The sequence below is a fragment of the Adiantum capillus-veneris genome, chromosome 3 (genome assembly GCF_014529385.1).
Source record: "Adiantum capillus-veneris isolate H3 chromosome 3, ASM1452938v2, whole genome shotgun sequence".
Classification (NCBI taxonomy): domain Eukaryota; kingdom Viridiplantae; phylum Streptophyta; class Polypodiopsida; order Polypodiales; family Pteridaceae; genus Adiantum; species Adiantum capillus-veneris.
The window spans coordinates 35,314,845-35,332,332 of NC_140933.1; the positions used below are offsets into that span (position 1 = coordinate 35,314,845).

At 44.6% G+C, this 17,488-nt stretch overlaps 1 protein-coding gene across 1 annotated transcript; it reads left to right on the forward strand.

The window, feature by feature from the left end:
• The first annotated feature begins 2,393 nt into the window (after nucleotides 1–2,393).
• On the forward strand, nucleotides 2,394–17,084 carry AUG1 (HAUS augmin-like complex subunit). Its single transcript, XM_086508440.1, has 6 exons — nucleotides 2,394–2,886; nucleotides 15,714–15,846; nucleotides 15,930–16,064; nucleotides 16,139–16,262; nucleotides 16,333–16,470; nucleotides 16,553–17,084. Exons 1-6 carry the CDS (start codon nucleotides 2,646–2,648, stop codon nucleotides 16,661–16,663), a joined length of 882 nt encoding a protein of 293 aa, XP_086364566.1. The 5' UTR covers nucleotides 2,394–2,645; the 3' UTR covers nucleotides 16,664–17,084.
• Nucleotides 17,085–17,488: the final 404 nt, after the last annotated feature.

The following is a 17,488-nucleotide window of genomic DNA, read 5'->3' on the forward strand; positions in this document are numbered from 1 at the left end:
CCTCTCTCTCTCTCTCTCCATACACGAGGCCTTGTTTTTTGTGAAAGTCAAAATACTCTCTCTCTCTCTCTCTCTCTCTCTCTCTCTTTTGTCGTTGGGGCAAGGCCCCCCCCCCCCCCTATCCCCCCTCACACTCTCACAAATGCCCTCAATCAAAGGTGGTTATGTGGAAGGTCTACATAAGTACACATAAGGTAACTTGTCTCCAAGGCACATGGACACAAACTACACAACAATGAGATCCTCATGAAAACTTTGAAAATTTTCTACTGTTTCAACCACCTTATACCAAAAGGTAAACACCACATAAAATTCTTTAACCACACATCACTATTCCATACATACCATCCAAGGTAATCAACATGTTGTAATCACTCAGACAAATGAGTAGAAGATCATGTACTTGGATCTTATTTGTTATCACATAGTAATGTAACTTCTTTTGCCTGCCTTCAAATGTGCACCAAATTAAAGAAGGGGGGGGGGGGGGGGGGGAGCTACATGCCTATAGCTGTGCACCTACATTCATGCCGTCATGGCTTCACAACTTGCACATCAATAAAAACCCCGGCGAATGGTCTTTCAACTCGCCACACACAACAAATGCCAACACATTATTTCTACCCATAGAGTAATGCAATAAAAAAATGGAGAAAAAAGAGAGAAGCACACCATAAAAGTAAGTGTCTCTAGTGCTTTTGACATTACGGGCAAAGGTTCAAATGTACATTTCGATCGTCCAATTTACCTCTTGACCTATTTGTTATTTAGTAGAAGCTAGAGATAGCATACCTACAATAGTGAGATTTGAGAGATTGTGCACAAGCTACAATTATTATGGTAATATTATAAATTACAAATTTGAAAGGTGCTATCTAACTCTATGGAAATCTATTGCACAAACCAAGATAATGATTGAAGTTGAAAACAAGAAAACCAGACAAAAATGTAGTATGAAGAAATGAAATGAGATAAACAATGCCTTTGTTTCTATAGCTTGCAAAAAGATGTTGTTAGGGTAATAACCAATTAAGGAGTCAATGAGACATCGCTCACTACTGGATTCCACAAAGCAAGTTTGTCCCTCTTTTGATCTCTTTCCTCAACTGCACACGTTCTTGCACCCTACAGCCAAGATCCATGCAACCGTAATCACATTCAAGACTCAACATTTGTAGGTGAAAATTATGTAGAGAACCAAGTAGCAAAGCAAAGAACTGCACATAAATATGAAGAGGAAAAAGAACATCATTCAATGCTGTTGACAAAGATTACTGCCATAGGTCATTTAGATCTCCATGTTGCACCATACAATCATCGCATCTTGCACATAACTCGCAACAAACAAAAGTGCAAAGCACACGTGTCAACTTCATGTGTAGACTCTCCTCACCACACGCCCTCTCGCAGAGGGGCTCCTGAATTTGGCATTTCTAATGCACAAACCCCACACTTCTATTGAAGGCGACGCATAAGAGCTATATCTTGTAGGCTATCTTTTGCCTTCCAAAACACAACCTAAAACGCCTAAGCGACATTTTTAATGGACCTTTCAAGTTAGGAAATGCAGTCTCATATGCCTCCATCACACATCAAATACAATGCACATCTTACAAGCACTTCTACCATAGAAGGTCCTTGAACCACCTTCTACATTTTGGAAGGCCTTCTAAATTGGAAATGACTTGCAAGAGCAAGTCAACAAAACCCTTATACCCCCTAGGGTAAAGGGGCCAGTTAAAAACCGCCCCCCTGCACTAAGACTGTCGATCCCTTTAAATAACATAAATCATCTCCAGTTGCGGGACAAGGTCAAGCCACTGTTGGGCTGGTTAGCGCAAGCCAGAAATGCATCATGGCCGTCAGATTGTGAGTTCGAGCTGATGTGGCATAGTGGTTTAAATTCCACCCTTGCGTGGCTCCTTTTCCATGGCCTTTTTAGTTATAGTGAAATTATTGAACGCTATCGTGCATCGCGAGCTGAGCTCTGTTCACGTCTAAACTTTTCTTGTAGATGGCCGCTGCCATGAGCTTCCAAACGCGCCCCTAAACACGCATTTCTGTGCAACATGACTTTTGCAATTTGCTGTGTCCTTTAGGTGGCCTTAAGTTGGGGGTTTTACCCTATCAAAAGGTTTTTATTTTGTCCCCATTTGGAAGCTCTAGTGGGACCCCACCTATCTACTTGCTAGGAGATCACCTAATGGAATGCACGACTTTCAAAAGGTGGACCTTCCATTTTGGAAGGCCTATGTGCAGGCACTCTAAGAGCTATGTCTTATTTGGGGGTTTGGGGGGGGGGGAGTAGGTGGAGGATATTTCCTACGTACAAAAATTTCGAAAAGGTTGGCAGGAGATCCAAACACTGCCAATAACCCCACTAGCACTTCGAAAAAGGAAGAGATTAAGCAAGGATTTTTAAGGGGGATTTGCTTCGTCCTTGAATGGAGGAGTTTGTGAGCCAATCACAGCAACGCACGTGCACTGGTCCTTGTTGAACTGGTCTTTTTCTGCGTTGACTGCAGCTTGGGTGTGACTCTGTGCATGGAACTCCCCCCACTACCCCCACTGGGCCGGCACTGGCCACTAACGTTGGGTGGCCAAAAAAGAAGTGAGGAGCTCTAACGTAGAGTAGTCGTTAGGCTATGGCTTTGGAGAGCGGAGGAAATGAAGCGCCAGCATTCGATGCGGCACACATTGCAGAGGTGAAGCAATGGCTCGCTTCTTCGTTCGAGAGCGCAGGGAAGGATGTGCCTCCCTTTGAGTACACCCCACGATCCGTGGCTCACCTCCACAATCTCGCTTCCATCTCCACCTCCCGTACGCAAGCCGCCTCTCTTGTGGCAGAAGATCTTCGAATTAAAGCTGCGGAATTTAGAAGCCAAGGTGTGCTCACTACTCTCTCTACGATTCTTCGTGTTTGCTAAAGTCTTTATGGACTTTGAGAGTGCGTATTGTCCATGCGTATCTCTGCTCTTTTGCTTTACTGTCGTGGACATCTTGTCAAAAAATAACGTTGTTGAAGGAGGGATCGTAATTCTTGGGTTGAGCAAGACAGACAAGGCACTAAAAGTTCCACGTTTCTAGAGTTTTAGTTTTTTGTATTTTGTATAATTTGAAGAACAGTCCCATTCTGTCCTTGTACAAGATGAGCTCCCTCGATTATTTCTTTATTAGGAGAGAGGTGGTCGAGAACTTAGCTGAGGACAGTACAAGCAATAATGGTCTCAGTTGTTAAGAGTTTCACCTTTTGTCTGGTGGTTGCTCCATTATCTCTCAGGAGCAGGACAGTTAAATGCCAACTTGTGCATACGGAGAAAACCCAGAAAACGAATGTCTACGACAAACACAACCACAACCACAACACAGCAGTTAGGAATCAGGTTATTTTTATGATGATGTTGCATTATTTTGAAACGCCCACTTTTATCTCGGGCGTGGAGTATCTATGCGAGTCAGGCAGACGAGGAGACTCCCTGTAAATGGACAACCCCCCCCCCCCCCCCCCCCCCCCCCCCCCCCCCCCCCCCCCCCCCCCCCCCCTTTCTTCATTACAGTGAGTTGTAGATGTTGTAGATCTTAGCCAGTGTTTTGGGTCTACCTAGCATTTGATATCTCTCTCTGCCTCTCTAGCCATTTTGTATCACCCCTCTCTCTCTCTCTCTCTCTCTCTCTCTCTCTCTCTCATCTGTGTTTTGCAGATTGTGTGTGACAAGTCAGCAACGCGGCACCACCAACTAATCAAATAGGAAAAGAGACCGCAAGACAAAAGACCTAAATCTCAGCCGACCGACGTGTGAATCTTGCTGCAATTTGCAGTGGGGATCATGGGCAGTGCATGGAATTGTTGACGTGGCAGTTTCACACGTAAGGACAGCTTATTGTGCGCCATATATTTAGCAGCTGATTTTGGGAAGATTTTGAAGATCAGTTACTTACTGAATTGACTTTTGAGAAGTTATTATGTTATTTGCAGCTGAAGTGATTTATGGTGATAACTCAAGATGAGTGCTCAGTGTGTACTCACGGTTCCATTTACTTCATGAGAGAATTCCTTTTACTTCATGAGAGAGATGTGCAAAAGATGGGAGAAGAGAGAATGATGCTATGAGTGATACAGAGAGAAGAAGACTAACATCAGATGGGGTCTCAAACCTCCCTCCAAGTTCCACCCTCTCTATTGTGAGAGTTATTTGCACAAATGCTGATACAATGGTCCTAGATGCTGAGATGCTGATGGGATCTTGCTCTAGGTGCTTGGATTTGTGAGGCTAATGGTTGAAAATAGAAAACGCTAGGGTACTTGACTTGGACCTGCAAACTCAACAAGGCTATGGGATGATTTGCTCTGGCTCATGTCGAGGATGGCTGAAAACTGAAAACGCTAGGGCTGATCTGCAAACTTGGGCTAAAATCTGGAAATGATGAGAGTTGTGACCATGCTTCTTAAATCGAGGCTTATCTTTAGGTTGATGTAGGGTAGTAGTAGTAGCGTCTTCCTTCTTCTGGCGAGAAGATTGAGAAGTAGAAGTATAATCAGGAGAGTAAGATGGAGATGAGATAGAGATGTCCTTGCTCTCGTCTAGCAAAGAGAGCGCCTTTTCCTGGCCTTTCCTTGGAGTAGGCCGTTCATTCCGATCCGAAGATCCTTTGTGCACCTCGGCACGTTCTTCTTCTCTTTCCTCCTGTGGTCTCACGCCAACAGTGTGGTCTGGATGCCCGGCTGCATCGGTTCCATTCGTTCTCTTCATTCCGCCCAAGAGCTTTTGGACATCTGGCAATAGTAAGACTTGTTGCAAATCCGCAAGTTGAGCTCGCACTTGTTGAAGCTTCTCTTCAACGCTTCTCCCTTGGCTCGACATGGTTCTTCCCGTTCTTCCCGGAATCGTCCTCCTTTGCAGAGAAAGAGAGGAGTCCGAGCTCTAATACCACTGTCACAAGACGGGAGCGTACACGAGCACTTGAAAATCTGAAAATTAAATAACTTTGCAACTGTGAGAGAAAGGAGAAGATCGACACAGTATTAGGGACCAGAAGATGGGCTGGTCCCCCCCCGTCAAGAGTATTCTTTATTCAGGGAGAGTCGTATACAAGCACAAGAACCCGAGGAAACCCCTCCGTTCTGTAATCTTAGACCCGAAGGTCGTTCTTTCCCGCAAAGGACTTAGGCACGAGGCCGTACTTTCCCGTAAGGGACTTAGGCGCGAAGCCGTACTTCCCGTGAGGGACTTCTCGTAAGAGGGAGATTCTTGCAAAACAAGCCACACAAAACATCTCGCAATGCGTATCGACAAATTATACCTGTCGCTCCTTGCTCGGAAAAGCGACCTCCGTACTCTGTCGTCACCTGAACACTCGCAGATTCCCGTCTCCACACCTTGCTCCAAAACCTCATCGCTGGCACTTCCTGCTACTCCTTGCGATCCCCCCTGAAAAGCTGAACGCTACCTGCCTCTTTATAGGCCTTGGCACCCGGTGAGAATAGGGACCCCAAAAAGCAAACAGGCGCCCTAGAGAGAGGAGAGAGAGAACGCTGCTGTCCGTACAGCCTTAGGTAGCTTTTTGGCGTAGAGTTTTTTTAACGTAGGCTTTTTTTGTTGAAGAGCAATGCTTTATGTTATTATAAAAGGGCTGGTGACTTAAAAGTGACCGGCCACTTTATAAAATAAAGTGTGAACTTGTTTAAACTTTAAAAACTCACTCAGTTAGTGAAAACAATGCTACACGAACACATTCCAGGCGTCCCCGGGTGCAGAACACGGCACAGATGCAATGCAGACATAAATTCCTCGCGGGAAAGCATCTGCCCTCCCGCGAATGTTCCTGCTTTTCATAAAAAGCTTCTTTGAACCCATCTTTATTCTTGTGCTTGCGTTCTTACGCATATTTTCTTACTCAGTTCGGATTTCCTCCTCAGTCTACGGAATGCCCCCTTTTTGATGCACCCGTCACCCATCATGTGATGCATCAGGGGCACTCGTAACCCGGCCCTTTCCACCGAACTTACGGAAACTCCTTCGTGATGTTTACCGTCACCCATCAAATGACACATCAGAGTTGTCCGTTCTTGATGGCATTTCCTGTAGCTACAATCTTTTAACAGTTCTTAGTGTACACAATAAAATATCCTAGAAAAATTAATCATTAAAAATAAGAAATTAGTCCAATTAGCAACAATATCAGAGCTTTGGAAGTGTTCTGTACTACTCAAGGGAAGAACCACAAGAACCACAAGAACCACAAGAATTTTTTTTGCTTGTTGCGGTCGCACGAACCCAAGTTCGCTTGGGCGTGTTGATTCCTAATCGTGTTTTGTTGAAGAGTGACAGGAATCCCAAGAAAGAAGGGCTTGTCCAGTCTCCCCTTGTGTCTCTTTTCACTCATTGAGAGCGGACCGTGCAGTTAGCGGCCAGCCAATCAACGTGAGGTGGGAAAAAGCAACCTTGGTGTGAGCGCAAGACCGCCAAGGGGTGCGCCCGTAGAAAGGAGTAGAACTCGGGTGAAGAGAAGATCCTTCTCCAACGCGATTTGCAAGCAAAAGAACACCTCAAGAACCCAAGATTCTCACGAATCAAGGACCTCAAGACCCTCAAGACCCTCAAGAACGCAAGTTCCTCGCGAGCTTAAGACCCCAAGATCATAGTGCATGGTCGTCACCCGAAGCGGAATGGATACTTCGCATACAAGTGATGAGCATGAGAGAGGCGATGAAGACTTGTCCCCACCCGGAGATGATTTCTTTAACCCTCCCTCTTCGCCATCTACACCACCAAGTGCACCCGACCCTATGGATGCAATGGTCAAGCAGGTGATGGCCATGATGGATAGACAAGAAGACAAGCGCCTTGCTTTAGAACGTGAGCGTGACGCAAGAAAAGAAAGAAAAGAACTTAGGAAGGAGGAAGCGGCAGCACGAGCCGCGGCCTTGGAGGCCGAGCGTGAAGCTTGACGAGAGCTACGCACTCAAGAATTGCTTGCCCAAGTCCTAGCCTCGAAGACCGAACCACCCAAAGATCGTGGGAGTTCGTCAAGTGGCGCAAGCCACGATGCGGATTCCAACCATCTAGTCGCAGAGAAGTTGACTTAGTATGACGGTAAGATGGATGCTACTGTTATTGATTCTTGGTTGCATCAATTTAATGCTTATTTTGCGACAACTAAGAAGACAGGCAATAGCAAAGTTTTGACAGCAGCTATGTACCTTGCCGGTGATGCTATTAATTGGTACTAGGCATGGCAAGAGGCACAGCTAGCCGCGCACCTAGAGGCAGCCGACGATTTCACGCCCCTCTTTTTTAGTTGGGCTGATTTCCAAGACAAGCTCAAGGCGCGGTTTATGCCACCTCAGTATCTTGCACGATTGAAGGATGATTGGCGAGCTCTCAAGCAAAACGGTATGCCGGTTATGTCTTTCTCTAATCGTGTTTTGCAGCTCGGCATTCAATTACGCAAATCGGATGCGAAGCGCAAGAGGCATTTCTTTACGGATTGGACGAGTATATCAAGTATGATATCGAGGTACTCGATCCAATCAATCTCAACAAAGCGGTAGCAATTGCTCTCGCCCACGAGATGAAGCACAACAAAGGAAAGTCTAAGGAAAACAAGACTTCTCAAGGAACCCGGGAGAATTCTCAGAACACACAGAGTGGTAAGGACGGAAAGAATGGTAAGAATGGTAATTCTTCTAGCCCTTCTTCCTCTAATTCCTCGGAAAAGAACTCTAACAATGAATCTAAGGGTAAAGCTAAGACACCTGCAAAACCTAAGCTAACCCTTGATGAAAAAGCTTCACAAGGAATTATAGGAGGATACATCGCGGCTGAAGAACAAGTAATTTAATGCTAAAGAAGATAGATGTTTTCAATGTCACGTCAAGGGACACATAAAGAAGGCCTGTCCTAAGAAAGTCCCGCCTACAGAACCAAAGACGCCCACAGCTACCACAAGCTCTGTCACAACACAATCTACCTCTTCTCCTGACTTTGACACACACATGGATGAATCTCTCTTGAAGTGTTATGGTCATGTAAAAGGGCAGCGTTTTATCATATTGTTTGATCCAGGCAGTATGCATGATGTGATTAGTCCCCTTCTCGTTGAGAGAGCCCGCCTAGAGGTTAGTCAGAAAGCTCTTCTCGAGGTTTCTGGCTTCGCTCCTGGTATGGACGCTCTCATCACGAAGGAGTGCCTTGATGTGCTTTTTACCGTTCAACGAACTTCTTTTCGTAGGAAATTTCTTGTATCTCCTCTCTCAGGATGTGATATGATTTTAGGCATTAAATGGTTTCGTGAACTTGATGCTCACATTAAATTTGGTGCTAACACGATCACTTTACATTCCGATACTGATTCCCCCCTCATCATTCGTGCTGAGGAGGGCTTGCATTCTTTGCCTCTTATCTCGCATGTACAGGTAAAGCGTGAATTACGACGAGGAGCACAAGCAGCATTCGTATATGTTGCTCCAGTTTCCCAGAGCATTCAGGCTCCAGGTAAGTATTCGGAGTTGTTTACGAAATTTAAACATCTCTTTTTGCAGGATGATCTTCCACCTCGTCTCCCACCCGAGCGGCCGGAGGACCATCGCATCGAGCTTATGGAGAGAGCGCAGCCTGTCAGTAAGGCTCCCTACCGTTTGAACAAGTCACAGGAGGAAGAATTAGAGCGACAACTCACGGAGTTGGTGGCTAGAGGATTCATACGTCCTAGTGTAAGTCCCTTTGTTGCCCCTATTTTGTTTGTTCGCAAGAAGGATGGTTCGTCTCGTTTGTGTGTTGATTACAGGGCATTAAACAAGATGACCGTCAAGAACAAGTTTTCGATGCCTCGCATTGAGTATATCCTTGATAGGTTCAATGGGGCAAAGGTTTTCAGTAAGGTCGATCTCAAAAGTGGATACCATCAGGTACGGGTATTCAAAGGCGACATTTTCAAGACCGCCTTTCGCACCGAGCGAGGGCAATGGGAGTATATTGTTATGCCTTTTGGATTGACAGGAGCCGTGGGTACGTTCAATTGTCTCATGGTAGGTCGTTTCGGCGGGCGTATGTGTGTTCATCTTTTTAGATGATATTCTCATTTTTTCTGCGTTGTGGGAGCAACATGAATTAAATGTTGAAAGGGTACTAACTCGTTTGGATGAGTGTCAGCTGTACATTGCAGCTAAGAAGTCTGGATTTTTTCTTACTGAAGTCACTTATCTGGGTTATATCATTTCTGCAGAAGGAGTCAAGCTAGACCCCGCGAAGGTGGAACAGGTTCGTAATTGGGATTTTCCCAAAACTGCATATGATGTGCGTTCTTTTCTGGGTTTATGTCAAGCATATAGTTCGCACATAGAGAATTTTACACGCATTGCTGCACCTATGACTGGTGTTTTGAAAGGAGTAAAGACTCGCCGTCAGCGCGTAGACTTGCCCGAAGCAGCCATTGAGGCTTTCGCAGCTCTCAAGGTTACGGTGACAGAAGCACCGTGTCTTATCCTTGCCTCTTGGGATGATCCCTTTGAGATATGGACGGATGCGAGCAATGTCGCCATAGGCGCTGTGCTCTAGCAGCATGGTCGCCCAGTAGCTTTCCTTAGCCGGAAGCTCAATAGTGCGGCAAAGAATTATTCAGTTTATGATAAAGAACTTTTGTCTGTCATTCACTCTCTTAAGCATTGGAAGCATTTTTTGTATGGAAGAGAGTTTACAGTGCGCACAGATCATCAAGCCCTCAAGTGGCTCCGGTCTATACCTAGTGCACATTGGAATGATCGCCAAGCGCGGTGGTTACAATTTTTTGAGCAATTTGGCAGTTTGATTGAGTATGTGCCTGGAAAAGCTAACCTTGTTGTAAATGCGTTGAGTCGCAAAGGACAAATTTTGGCTCTTGAGTCAAGAACCACATTTTCTATACAGGGTGAGTCTTTTGACAGCATGAAGAATCAGTATGCAGATTCGGAGTTTGGTAAGTATTGGTTGCACGCTCTTGCTTCCCAAGGGCCCAGCAACTATCTCATTCGTGATGGATTGTTATTTTTTCGTCAGCGTCTATGTGTGTTGCCCTCTCTCAGGCCAACCATATTGCATGATACACATGATTCTCTCAGGGGTGGGCACATGGGTATGAACACCACATTGGAAAAGATTGAACGATTTTTCTATTGGCCTAAAATGCGAAAAGATGTGTTTAGTTATGTCACACATTGCACTATATGTCAAAAAGTAAAAGCTTCTCGGGGTAAGCAGCAAGGCCTCTTGCTTCCGCTGCCTATTCCCGAGGGACCTTTTCAAGATATCTCTATGGATTTTGTGACTAACTTACCACCAAGTCTGCATTCAAGGAACACTCAATGTTTAACTATTGTTGATCGTTTCAACAAATTTTGCATGTTGATTCCTTGTAAGGCCACAATTACTGCAGGAGATGTTGCACGATTGTTCATAAAGCATTGGTACCCCCTCTGTGGTTTGCCAAAGTCCATTGTTTCAGATAGGGATGTTAAGTTCACGTCCAACTTTTGGCGTGCACTCTTTGAAAATTTTGGCACAAAGTTGAATTTTTCATCCGTTTTTCATCCACATTCAGATGGTCAAACCGAAATTTATAATCAGTTGGCTTTTGATGTGTTAAAATCTTATGTTCATGATCAGCAGTCTCAATGGGAGCTCTATCTCCCATTGGTTCATGCTATTCTAAATGATTCCTTCTCTTCTGCTATTGGTCGAACTCCGTATGAGGCAGCTTTTGGCCGTCCGTTCCATTCACTTTTGACTAGATCGGTTAGTCAAATGCCTGATGCCAATGCTGAGAGTCAGTCATTGGATGAGATTTCTGAGAGTGGGAAGCTTCAGCTAAGCAAGGCTCAGGAATCTTATTCGAGACAGGCTAACAAGTATCGTAAGGAGGTCTCGATCAAGGAAGGAGATTGGGTGTATCTACGAATCATGAAACAACGTTTTAAGCAAGTTGGAAAGAAATGTCCTAAGTTATCTTTTCATATGTATGGTCCATTTCCAGTCATCAAAAAGATTAATGGGGTTTCAATGAAATTGAAGTTGCGTAACTCATGGTCAATGCACAACGTTTTCCATGTTTCTTGGTTGAAAGTGTTTCAGGGAACACCTCCAAAGGACGTTTCGGAAGAAGAAGAACCGGAGATCATCGATGAAGTTGAAGTCATGGAACCGGAGCAAGTCTTGTTGCATCTGTTTTGCCATGGTTCGAAGAAACAAGTACGACAATATTTTTTGAAGTTCAAAGATCGAGGAACCCACGAAGCGGTGTGGGTAGATGAAGAGTTCTTTAAGGATTATCCAGAGTTGTTGGTAGACTACAAGGAAGCCATGCAGCTCGGTACTAGTATCTCACTTTAAAAAGGAGGGGATGTCACGTGACACATCCAACCCTATGTGTCCGTGGACAAGCTACACCATAGCAAGGTTCCCGTCAGTCCATTTAGTTTAGATTAGAAGTGATCTGGCACTTTTGTGAGTCTATTCGTAGATCGTGCATGCCCAGTCACTTAGTGTAGATGCATATCCTCTGGTTGCACACCGCATAAGCATAAGCATTTCCATCAGAGTCAGTTTGGGGATTTTTCAAGTGACTTTATCCTATTTTTCCCTATATTTAACATTTTTCACTTATTTATTAAGTGACTTTTGTTGGGTACTTAGTAGGGCAAATTGGGTAAGTCAATATATAAGCAAACCCAAGTTAGCACAAATTGGCAGATGAGCCAAGGAGCACAGCAGGCTACCAAGCAACAAATGTTCCCTCCCTCTCTCAGCAAGACCCTCGCCAAGCCAACTTGGTGAGGCCCCTTCACCTGCAGCCACCAGCGTTTTGGGATCGCCTAAGCTTCTTGCATACCTGGCGTTTCCATCCCCAGCAGACATCGCCAGCAAGCATAGGAGCCTAGCGTTTTCTCTTGACCTCCTCAGCGTTTTCAACCATTACTAACGCCAGCATCATCAGCAAGTGCAACGTTTTTCTTCAACAAATTCAGCCGAGTCACCACAGATTGACAAGGGACTTACTAACGCTAGAAGGGCTGCCATTTTCAGCATGAAAAACACCTGCTGTTCCAACGTTTTTCAGCCAAGGATATCAACCTAAAACACAGCCAGATCAGGGAAGAAGATCAGCATTTTTCATCTTCTCCTAAGCCCCGACAAGAGCAGTCATTTTCAGCCATAATTCAGCAGCAAAACCAGTCATTTCAGGCCCCCAAAGTGGCACAGATTCGCAGCCTTTGCCCCTTTGTGGACAGCAGTTAGAAGCGCATCAGATTCAGCCCTAAAGCTTTCATCGTCGTCATCGACATAGTCCCCGTTTGCATCAGTCCATTGCATACGCATTGTACACCTTTGTGCAATCAAAGTAGACCACTCTCGCCGACGAGAGTGGGGCCTTCGGAGGAGGGTTTTACAACCTCTAGGGTGTCGTATCTCTTTTCTCTCCTTCTCTCAGTCTCATTCACTTGCACGCACAATATCCACTCACTTTGTTCGTGATCATAGCACTCTCCATAAGGACGGAAGGCTCTCTCCTTCCCTAAGAAGTAAAAGGAACCTTGAGCAAATATAGATCACTAATCTTGAGAAAATACAACATTCATTCCACTGCACCTTACACAGATGCATGTTATAGGACATAAAAACATATAGTCCCTACCACGGATCCGGCTCTTATGCTGACATTGGACAACCTCAGGGTATCATCTCAAGGGTACCTTGAGTATGATACCTAGAGAGGATGCGCAAAATGATGCTCCTCAGTTTCGAGATGAGATGCGTGGCTGCCACGTCATCATGCTCCTCGCAATCTGGTCCTTTTGCTTGGTCTTTTAGTGCTTTAGGCCTCTCGGTAAGAATCTGTAAATTGGGTAGTTTTAAAGTTCTAACCCTCTTTAATCTTTAGGCCCCTTGACCGGGATCTACAAGTTGGCCGAATCTTCAGGGATTGCCTCGTCAGCAAGTCATGACAGTTTTGATTTTCCATGCTTAGAAAATATCACCCCACTCTGAGAGTGAGTCTGGAATTACGTCCAACATAAAAGTACACACAACAATATTGAGACTACATCTAATATGGTTGTATTAAGAGACCCTGCACTTAGGCTTTGCTAGATAAGAACAAGGTGCTATAGAAAGCCACCAAATAGATTGTTCGTCTTGTCCGCTCCAAGTGGAACTACAACATCTAGAAGGAAGAACCGACTCCCTAGGTAACGCCACATTCCCTCTGAAGGGAGAACATCCTGACCATTGATAGGTGCCACAACTCTCCAGTAGTCTCTACATGTGCAACTTGATCATCCAAGGTGGGTGACGCCGGAAAAAAATATACTTTCGTAACTTGGAACCAAATTTGAGAGAATCAAAAAGACCATCTCCTCACTTGGGTATCCTTCCTCAAGCTTACAAGGACGAGGCTTTTGTGATCTTCAAGAATTGGTGTACCCTCGTGGAGGAGTATAGCAAGGAGTTTAAGACTATCGTGTGGACAAGGATGGAGAGTTTACCTCCAATGCTTATGTACAGTTTTGTGCGGGCCATGGAATCAAGTGAGAGCTTGCGAATACTAGATCACCCTCAAAGAATGGAGTTGTGGAGTGGAAGAATAGGATTGTGGTCGAGATGGCGTAGACAATGCTTGAGCATAGAGATCAGCAAAAGACCGTGTGGGCTGAAAGAGAGCTCATGCTCTCATCCGGTCTTCTATGATTTTGCTTGTTCGATAGACTCCGTTATTGGTAGAAAGCCCAATGTCTCCCATTTTCAGATTTTTGGCAGTGATGCCTATGTCCATGGTCCTAAGAAACTAAGGGGAAAGTTTGACTCCAAGGACAACCGAATGATTTTCAAGTCCAAGCTACGGGGAAAGTTTGAATTCCAAGTCCATGTCATGTGCGCATTGCATTGGAGCCACGTGGACAAGCTACTGGTACAATTTAGTGTCGGTCTTAGCTAGCTTAGGATCTAGCCTGGCATTTTGTAAGTCTCTAGAAGGACGTGCATGATTAGGACGTTGTAGTGGCATACCCTCACTTGCACATTATATAGTCACTTAAGCATATAGGCATAACTCATTTATTAATAGGTGACTTTGACAAGACATTTATTAAAAGTAGGTAGGGCAAATGGCAAAATGACCTAAGAAAGAGTCACTTGGCCTTCAATTTACAAGTACCGATAGTACAAGCACCCACTAGTGTTTCCATGGCCAGCACCTTCATCATCATCAGTACCCTCCGCACCAACGTTTCAGTCTCAACATCAGATTAGCTCTAGCGTTTTGCATCAGATTCAGCCTCAGCATCAGATCAGCCCTAGCGTTTTGCATGAGAGCGTTTTTGCAGTAGATCAGCCAACGGTTTTGCATCAGATTCAGCCCTAACAATTTGCACCAGATCAGCGTTTTCAGCCTACAGCATCAAATCAGCCCTCTTCAGTGTCAGCATTATATCCAGCCTAGCGTTTTTGCATGAAGCATCGACATGAAGTATTCAACATCAACATTTAGCATTTAGCCATTGTACAACATTTGTGCACCTTCCGCTATACCCGACATTGGTATCAAAGCTTTGGACGTGCTTCTGCTTCACGAACCGGAGGAAAGAACCTAGAACCCAAGAAGAACCAATAACCCAAGGAACCTATCTCAGAATTTTCTTTTCCTCAAAGAACTTCCGTGGCCCTGCCTCGGGCTTATTAGCCACTCCCACGTGCACTTCCGTCTTCATCTCTATGTATTTGAACCAAAATCTACATTGGATACACGGAAATCCAGATCTTGAATACCACGATTTGCTTTCCTCGTATGTGGGTATGGAAGGAGTTGGAGACAGGATCCCTAACCCTCTTTTGCAGTCGCATTTTAGTGTGCATCCACTTCCGTCAACATGGAACTGGAATTATCTCCAAGCACCCGTACCTTTCATAGTCATCGGCAATGTTTTCACGACATAACTATTCGGGTGGTACAAAAATCATCCACAGTAAGAAGTTCGGCAGTTGTGTCTCATCTTAAATAGGGGGGGATATCACATGCGCATTGCACTGGAGCCACGTGGAGAAGCTACTGCTACAATTCAGCGTCGGTCTTACTTAGTTTAGGATCTAGCCTATCATTTTGTGAGACGTGCATGATCAAGCACGTCATAGTTGCATACCCTCACTTGCACAATACAATCACTTAAGCATATAGGCATATGAACAGTCACACAATTCATTTATTAATTAGTGACTTTGACATGACATTTCTTAAAAGTAGGTATGGCAACTGGCAAAAAGACCTATAAAAGAGTCACTTGGCCTTCAGTTTAAAGACAGCAGAACAAGTACCGGCAGCACAAGCACCCACGAGCGTTTCCATACCCAACATCTTCATCATCGTTGGTACCCTCAGCACCAGCCGTTTAGCACCAGCATTTTCAGCCTCAGCATCAGATTAGCCCTAGCCTTTTACATCAAATTCAGCGCCATCATTTTTGCAGCAGATCAGCCAGTGTTTTTGCATCAGATTCAGCCCCAGCGTTTTTGCATTATCATGGGTATATATAAATTTGGAATTTCAGAAACTCTAGATTTTCTGGTGACTTTAAGGATAGAAAGGGAGGGGGGTTGTCTGCCAAGTAACGAAGTAAAATCAAGGCATGTCTTCAGAGTTGAAATTTGGTTTTCTGCTGCAACAGTAATTTTTGTGCTTATGTTTTGCAGCTGCAAGGATCAGGGAAATATTGGAGTGTGCAGGATTAGCACCCGAGAATCTCTCTCAGTCAGCTGTCTCCTCAGCTCAAAGTCTTGCCAATATTGCGCATCTTTTGAATATTAAAGATGTGGAAGTGAGCAGGTTTGTTTTCAGAGGACCATTTTTGACCTAGAGAATGTTCACGTCTTGGCTGCATTCACCTATAAGCTCCATGGTTTTCTCAGTTTTCTGGTGGCATTTGGTGACCTATGTTTGCGGAAATCCGAGGTTGAAGAGAGAAGGTCAAAGGCTCAAAAGGAATCTAAGATGCTATTGGATAATACTCGCAAAGCAATTGCCAGGCTCACACATTTGAAGAGGTGTGTTACCTAAGCGAAGAAATGTGTACGATTTCTCGCTTTTAAGTTAAGCTATATTGTGGAAGCTTGTGAAGGACACTTGCGCAGCTGGAGGAGGAGGTTGCAAGTTGTGAAGGTCCTATGATGCAATGGCAAACTAACCTGAAGATGATGGCTTCTAAAGAGCGGCAATATCTCCAACAACTCTCAAATTACAAGGTAATGAAACATTGCCTTGTGTGAATGTTAATCTCAAACGAGGCTTTAAAGTTTATGTATTCCTCTGCAGGCCGTGTTGAGCCGTGTTGGCTATACCCCTGAAATCAATCATGGAGTTCTCATGCAAATGGTTGAGCTTCGCAAGGATTTGGAGAGAAAAACCAAGCCAATTTTGGAAACTCTCCGGAGTTATCAAGATCTTCCTCCAGTGCTTTAAACTCACCCTCACCTGCTTTATGTGATTTGTTACTCATCGCGTAGTGTCTGCCTTAATGCTTCTCTTTTTGCAGGACAAAGCACTTGCAGAACTTGCGATTGAGGACAAAAGAAGGGAGATTGAAGCTGCTGAAAAGTACCTCGAAGATGCTCTACAATCGGCACTCAACACCCCAAGTGAATGATGTGGTGGTTTCTTTAGATATTATTCTGTGCAAGTCAGCTTGAGATGTTCTCAGACTTGCAGATTATGCTGAGTTCAGCAGAGATTGAAGAGTACCAGATTCCCTTTGTGTCTCAAAATATAAGCGGGAGCTGATGGTATTTTAGGCTTTGTGTAAGACTAAAGTTTCTGCTGTAGGCGGTTCTCGTGTAGGTAGCTGGTCCTTACAAACAAGAAGGCTGGCATGAGCTCAATTAAGTCAAAACAATTGTTTGGACAAACAAGAGGATGGGTCATCCCGAATGAGTTGGTGTAATAGTAGGAGGTTTGTGGGCTTAATTCCCTTGAATTGAGCTAAACTAAGAATCCCCTTGAATTGAGCTTAACTAAGGGACCTATATTTAATTTCTGTTTGTGGGCTTAATCCCCTTGATTGAGCTAAACTAAGGGACCTATATTTAATTTCTGTTTGCAATGCAAGGGCTCTTGCTGTTGAGCATTTGAGTGATTCCTTCTAATTGGGCGGATGATCCGGCGGAGGGTTCAATTGCTTGGTTTGTAAGTACGCTTCCATCGAAACGATCATGGGTGATACAGATTGCTGGATGTTTCACGGCTGGTGCTTTTGAGTTCCAAAACAAGAGAGTCAAAATCAATCTCCAGTAAACTTCCGCATAAGCCAAATTTCATTACTCTTGGTCAGAAGATGGTTTAGTATCAATTACTACACATTACTGCAATCACATTATGGTTAGTCAACTACCCTCTAGTTCACCACTCTTCCGCCGATGCTAGTGGGGGTTGCAAAGACGATCAAAATGAAGTCTCCTCTCTCTCTCTCTCTCTC

Excerpts from the sequence above, each read along its gene's own strand:
- AUG1 (XM_086508440.1), top strand. The coding sequence starts at position 2,646 with ATGGCTTTGGAGAGCGGAGGAAATGAAGCGCCAGCATTCGATGCGGCA. Across the intron at positions 16,263-16,332 it reads AACAACTCTCAAATTACAAG|GCCGTGTTGAGCCGTGTTGG; the intron begins GTAATGAAACAT and ends ATTCCTCTGCAG. Across the intron at positions 16,471-16,552 it reads GTTATCAAGATCTTCCTCCA|GACAAAGCACTTGCAGAACT; the intron begins GTGCTTTAAACT and ends CTCTTTTTGCAG.